Below are 7,047 nucleotides of genomic sequence, written 5' to 3'. Positions count from 1 at the left end.
TAACACTTTTTGTAAAACTGTTTTAATGGTGATGAACTTCTTTAGTTTTTGCTTGTCTGCGAAACTCTATCTCTCCTTCAATCTAAATAATCACCTTGTGGGTAAGTTATTCTAGGTTGTAGGTTCCTTTCTTGTGGCGTTTTAAGGGTGCCCTGCACTCCCTCTCTCTGTAAAACTGATGTAGAGAAATCAGCTGGTAGCTTCATGGAGTTTCCTTTGTATATAAATCATTGTTTTCTTCTTCCTCCTCAGAGAATTCCTCAGACCCTGGAGAGCTCCCATGGCTCCCCAGCCTTCTCTGTATGGCTCTCTCTTGTTTGTTGAATGGAAGGTGGTTTGTGAAGAAGTGACCTCTGTAGGCTTCAGGTGCCAAGCAGCTTTGGGCAGCCAGGAGGACCTGAGCAGGCATGCACAGTGCTGGGGGCATGGCGACTGGGCTGGAGCAGCTCCTGCCAGGGAGGCAAGATATCTGGGAATGCAACAAGGTAGTGCACCCGAATAAAGCCCCGCCTGCCTTATCAAAGTAGAGGGGGTTGGAATGCATGGTGCTCATCAGCTCCTTTGGCCCAGAGAGTGCCCAAAGCTCCCGGTGGGAGGAGGGGTGGGCGGGGTGGTGGAGGGGTTGGTAGGGCGGTGGAGGGGTTGGTGGGACGGGGGTGAGGTTGCTTCTGCAGCTTTCCAGCCTTCTCAGTTCAGTCCCTGTCTCTTGTTTTTTGTTCAGAGCTGTTCATTCAGCTCTCAGTTGTCTTGCTGGAGTAATTGCTCCCTCCCTCCCCCATTCTTTCTCTATATATTTGAGTAACTCATGAGAGGAAGTGAGTTCAGCAGCCTACTACTTAACTATCACCTTGGACCTCCCTCCATAAAGATTTGATATTTGTATATATTGTGAAAGGATCACTACATCTGGTTAATATCTATACCACATGTAGTTACAATTTTTTTTTTAATTTGTGATGAGAACTTTTAAGATCTACTCTCTTAGCTGTGCATTACATCCTGATGACTTGTTTATTTCTTAGCTGGATTGTTCCTTTTGACCATCTTCCTCCATTTCACCCCTCAATTGCAGTCCTTTCGCTGCAGGATGGTCAGTATCCTGTCACTAGACACATGCAGGCACATGGAGGACTGCGCGTCAGAACTGGGGCGTGAGAATTAACGTGGGACTTCAATGGACAGCTGTCCTTTCAAGTCCACCCAGGATCTGAGAGGCACATGTATGTTAGTATAATGTGTACTGATTATCTAAGTAGAACTAGATGCTCTATATCACATGATGACATCAAAGGATGTACTTCCTAGTTTTCCCATTGAGTTCCACTTCCTGAGCACTCTGTAATAATTTCATTAGCAAAGCCTTCTTCTACCTTTTCTTAGAATAAAGCAAGAGCAGTTGACTAAATAAGAGGACATGCTCCCAAGAAAATGAGAAAATCCTAATGGGGACCAGGAGTAAAGAACTGAATGCTTTTCACATGTAATACCAGCTATTCTAACGCAGAGCTGCTGGGCCACAGGCTGGCTTTGAGTCCTTCTCAGTCTCCCAGTCCCTTGCTCACTTTGGTTTGGACACTTGGCTGATCACACTGGTGGGTTAAGTGCTGTCCAAAGGCACGTTCCCTCCATCCCACACAGATCGCCTCCTCTGGCCCCTTTCTCCAGTGTGTTCCGGAGGGGCCCTGAGCTCAGTGACAGCACCAGGAGAGAAGCCTGAAACACCTTTCACTCAGGATAATTATTGAATAACTTTCATTTTCCTTCAGTGACTGACATCCCCCCTGTAAAGAGTCACCGATTATACTCTCCAATCAGCAGCTACAAGCCTGTCATGTCATCAGTTACCAGGGGAAGCTGCTCCATGAGGTGTCCCCAGAATCACAGCCTTTCCCAGTATTGAAACACCTGAAAGGTCACAGTGGCTTTAACTGTGAGAGGCTAAGTCATTTTCCCAAATCTTCAGCACTAAGTTGTGGTGCAAAAGGACAAAATTGAAGGCCTCCTAACTTGCAATCACCTCCTTCACCCTCAGCTCCCAGCACACTCACTCAATCTTTTGTCTAAAGGGCTCTGTCTGCAGTGAGAGAAGCGAATGCTCCCCAAAGGCTCCAACTTGTGTGCTCATCACTGACCAGTGCAGAGCTGCCTCACAACAGGGCCCAATACAGTGTTTCATATAGGATGGGATCAAACCTTTAAAGCACTAAGTTAAAACAGTTTCTTAATGCAGGAAATTCGAAGTTTTAAAAGAGGACCTTCATACTGAATCTCTGACCAGCAACTGATGATGCTGTTCATTGCTGATGCTGATTGGTTCTCAGTACTGAGATGACCCAATCCAGGAACAAAGAAATGAGTTCCTCAGTTGGTATTATTGGGATGTGGGTGGAGAAGGGTCACAGTCCTCACTGAGTGAGACCTCCCTGCTCCCTGCCCCTGTGCTCTCTGAGCTCCAGCATGGTGTGTCTGCTGCTCCCCGGAGGCTCCTGGATGGCCGCTCTGATGGTCATGCTGATGGCACTGAGCCCTCCCCTGGCTCAGGCCAGGGACACCCCAAGTAAGTGCACCTTGGGGGTGAGCTGTTGTGGGGGAGGAAGAAAGGGAATTAGCTTTGTCACCGTGTCCAGGCCATGTCCCTTAGAAAATGGTGGCATTTTCCTCAGTGGCCACCTGCCTTTACCATATGGATCCTGATTCTTTCCACCACAAAAGGGGCTGGTGCTTGCCACCAGGAGATGTGCAGGGGGCTCCATGTATCTCAGCCGTTTCTTCTCACCTCGCCTCCAGTAAACCTCCCCAGCCTGTGTCCCCTTCCATCGGGGTCTTGAGAGGATTAAGAAATAATGATCTCAGACTGATTCCCACCCAGTGCTCCAATTATTGTATTGAGTTATTCCCCAAGAGGAACGTTTCTCTGGCATTTTATGGGGAGTCAAAGGAATTAGAGGGTCTCTCTTTGAGGACCCTGTGTTATGGCCTCAGCAGAATCTGTGATGTTGGTGCCTCTCCCTACTATGTGAGATGTATCCAGGGGCCTCCCCACCATCTCCTTTCCTTTCTCCCTAAACCCCAATGTTTTTAAGGCCAGTGCCCCTGAAATGGAGGTTCTCTGACAGAAGTGGAGTTAGTGCTTTCTTTCCTCCTGTGGAAAGCCCCCGGGAGCTGAAGCAGAGATTCTTAGTACCTGGAAGGACCCTACAGAGAGGGGCATCTACAGGGTGGCCTTGATGCCTTAAAGAACTTAAGGCAGCCCTACCCAGTTTGGCTCAGTGGATAGAGGGTTGGCTTGCGGACTGAAGGGTCCCAGGTTCGATTCGGGTCAAGGGCATGTACCTTGGTTGCAGGCACATCCCCAGTAGGGGGTGTGCAGAAGGCAGCTGATCGATGATTCTCTCTCATCGATGTTTCTAACTCTCTATCCCTCTCCCTTCCTCTCTGTAAAGAATCAATAAAATATATTTTAAAAAAAAAGAACTTAAGGCAGTGGTTCTCAGCCTTATGGCCCTTTAAGACAGTCCCTCATGTTGTGCCCCCCAACCATAAAATTATTTTTGTTGCTACCTCATAACTTTAATTTTGCTACCGTTATGAATCATAATGTAAATATCTGATATGCAGGATGATCTTAGGCGACCCCTGTGAAAGGGTTGTTTGACCGCCAAAGGGGTCGCGACCCACAGGTTGAGAACCGCTGAGTCTTAAGGCAACTTCTGAATGCCTGGCCAGGTTAGTGCTCATTATGGATCTATGTTGAACCTTTTCGTACTGCTCTCTGCACCCTGTCCTCTCTGTTCTCCAGCACAGTGTGTCAGTTTCTCCTACATCTTCCCTTCTCTGGCCTGACTCAAAGGTAGGCACTCAACTAGTAGAGATAAATTATATGAAATTCTGTGTTTTTAGTTAAAAATAGTCAAATGTTAGCAATTTCATGGTTTCAAATTATATACATTGAGCAGGAGTAGAGAGAGACTGTGAAGTTTTCTTACATCCCATGGGGCTAAAAGTCAATAATCCATGGAATCTAATTGAGAGAGTTTAAGTAACTTACCCAGAGTCACAGAGTTAGTTGTAGAACCAGGTGACATAGTCTGGATCTCAGTATCAAGAAAGTCCCTCTCTTCTATGTCAGCATAGTCTTTTCATATTAGGTGCATGTGTATCCCGTTATATACAGAGACCAATGTGTCTGTCCTTGTGATCAAAATGACATTTAGTGATAAAGTTAATTAAAGACAATTGCCAAATGGTGATGAAGGTATTATTTGCTCTAGGAAGTTAAGGAGTAGAAAGATCGTATGAGCTTGCATTCCTAGGGGTTATAAGAATTAAAATATCAATGTACTTATTGAGTGCTTATATGATCAGCACCAGAAAGAATCACTATTCAGTTCCACACTTAACAATATCCTGTGAGGAATACAGTATCATTAAATCTATTTTAGAGATAAAATAAAAGGCCCATGAGTGTTACAGTCTGACCCAGTGGGAGAGCTAATGTTCTAATTTAGATTCCTCATTCTAGAGCTTGGGCTTCTACCCCCACTGTGAACAGGGGCTTGGCTGGGTCTGACTTGCTGCTGAGATTTCTGATGTTCCCATGTGCCAGCATGGGGTTCGGGGCAGCAGGTGCAAGGGCTGCCAGTTCCAATATTTAGGAGGAATTTACATTCATTTTGCATTTACAACTTGAAAAGTTCCATATGGGCTCACACTATACTGTGAGCACATGAGAAACACAAAGAAGTTTAAGTGCCCTCCTCCGCCTCAGATTTCATCAGAGGGTGGGCTTGTGTTACCAAAGGAAATACAAGAGCCTGACTTAAGCTGAATTTCAGAGAAACAACAATTATTTATCTGAATTCCACATGTGCTGGGAATTATGAATTTTTATTTGCTTTATTTGGTGGCCTTTCAGTTGGGCCCATGAGCATGGCCTGATAGTGCTGACCACACAGGCTACAGTGAACAGCAATGCACACGTTTGTTTTTCAGCTTCTCAGGTGTCAGGAAGGTGCTGGGGAATTTGTGAAAAGTTGATAGACCAAGTCTGACCAGAGTGCCCTCCGCTCTGCCATCACTTCTACGTGAAGGTCTCCATCTAAAGTCTGGGACCTGCTCCTGTTTGTAATCTGTCTCTGTGAGGGGGGTCATCTCAGCTGCTCCCCTTCTGAGGGACCTGCCTGTAGAAATGAGAGTCCACATCTGGCCAAGGCTGGTAATCTGATGCCTCCTGGTATTACTGGGAGAAGGAGGCAGTTAGAAAGTGAATTAGTTGGGACTTTGAACAGGAATCAAATGGCCGTGGTTGTAGCTGCTCCTGTAGACAAGCAGTGGGCCAGTGGCCGGGAGATGAAGAAAGACGATGTGGAGGACAAATGATGACCTGGTGGCTGGTTAACAAGGCAAAGAAACAGGTAGATCTTGGTCCTGAACAAGTTTATTTTGCTGGAAAAATAGTCTGCACTGGGACCAGATTCCTAAAGAATATAAATTCCATACAGACCAAGCCTTTCCACAGACACAATATTGGCTAATTTTTAAAAAATATATTTTATTGATTCCTTACAGAGGAAGGGAGAGTGATAGAGAGCTAGAAACATCGATGAGAGAGAAACATCGATCAGCTGCCTCCTGCACACCCCCTACTGTGGATGTGCCCGCAACCAAGGTACATGCCCTTGACCGGAATCGAACCGGGGACCCTTCAGTCTGCAGGCTGACACTCCACCCACTGAGCCAAACTGGCTAGGGCTTGGCTAAATTTTTATTGTCATTCCCAGCTGCTGCATAATCAACAGTGGCTTTTCACCCCAGATTTTTCAGGTGGTTCACCACCTCTTCCCCCTCTTCCCACCCCTGGGACGTCTGCAATATGTGAAGCCATGTCTGGCTGTCACACGGGGGTTTCTCTGACAGCTGGTGGGGATGCCGAGTGCAGCCCACTGTGTACAGAACACTCACCCCAACCTCACAGAATCATCTGATCCAAACGTCAATAGTGCTGAGGGTGAAAACACTGCTGGACACCGGCTGTTTCTGAAAATTCTACACTCACACTTTATACACACGCACCTTCCAATGCAGCTCTTCACGGTTTAAGAAAAAAAAAAAACTAGACAGTTACACAAAGTCACCACTTTCTTGTTGAATCCATTCAATCATTTGAAGTTTAAAACCTTCCTTTTATTTGACGATGTTTGTCAAAACGTCATGAGTTCTGGTCATCATGTCTCTCCTGACCTTCCACGTCTGTCCTTTATGAGTCATGAATCTTGGTGACCCCACAAGTAATTTCAGTAACTTGGACCCTGTGGTCCCTGCTCCAGGCGCCCCTTTCCTGCCATCTCCCTCCTGTGTGGATGCGCCTGTGGTTGGGTGTGATGGGGACTTTGGTGAATTCTAAGCTGCAGGACGGAGGGCGATGCCCGGTTTCCTGCCTGGGTCCCGGGCAGCTGGGGCCTGGCAGGAGGTCCCCTGCCCAGGGGGTGACAGGAGGAGGCGGGTGTGGGGAAGGGAAAGGCTGGGCGTGAGGGGGGGGGGGGCGTCTAGGAGGAGGTGGTGATGGCACAAGTCCTGGCCCAGCATGGAGCCCAGAGCCCCGCGGGGCAGCCCAGTGGGTCCCCAGAGGCTGAGGGTCCCAGGGGTCTCCCTGCCCTGCGGCCTCCCAGCCCCAGAGGAGGGGCCCCGGGCGCTGGCAGTGGGGGTGCCGGGTCCTGTGTCCCCACCGCCTGGCGCCCCGCAATGGCCGGCGTCGCCATCTTGTCTCACCAGCGTGACGGGTCCTTCCTGTCCCCGCAGCGCATTTCCTGGAGCAGCTTAAGGCAGAGTGTCAGTTCTCCAACGGGACGGAGCGGGTGCGGTACCTGCAGAGATACATCCACAACGGGCAGGAGGACGTGCGCTTCGACAGCGACGTGGGGGAGTTCCGCGCGGTGACCGAGCTGGGGCGGCCGGACGCAGAGTACTGGAACAGCCAGGAGGACTTCCTGGAGCGGATGCGGGCCGCGGTGGACAGGTTCTGCAGACACAACTACGGGGTGTTTGAGG

General features: G+C 48.5%; 1 protein-coding gene across 1 annotated transcript in view; it reads left to right on the top strand.

The window, feature by feature from the left end:
- Positions 1 to 2,379: 2,379 nt before the first annotated feature.
- The window catches only part of LOC102426046 (DLA class II histocompatibility antigen, DR-1 beta chain-like), a 59,213-nt gene continuing 54,545 nt past the window's right edge, over positions 2,380 to 7,047 (top strand). The window contains exons 1-2 of the mRNA XM_023746251.1: positions 2,380 to 2,557; positions 6,799 to 7,047. Of these exons, the coding sequence (XP_023602019.1) occupies positions 2,458 to 2,557; positions 6,799 to 7,047 (349 nt within the window). The 5' untranslated portion in view covers positions 2,380 to 2,457. The remainder of the gene's footprint in view (positions 2,558 to 6,798) is intronic.

Source organism: Myotis lucifugus, unplaced genomic scaffold (assembly GCF_000147115.1).
Source record: "Myotis lucifugus unplaced genomic scaffold, Myoluc2.0 scaffold_641, whole genome shotgun sequence".
Taxonomy (NCBI): Eukaryota; Metazoa; Chordata; class Mammalia; order Chiroptera; family Vespertilionidae; genus Myotis; species Myotis lucifugus.
This window is presented reverse-complemented; position numbering and strand designations above follow the sequence as displayed.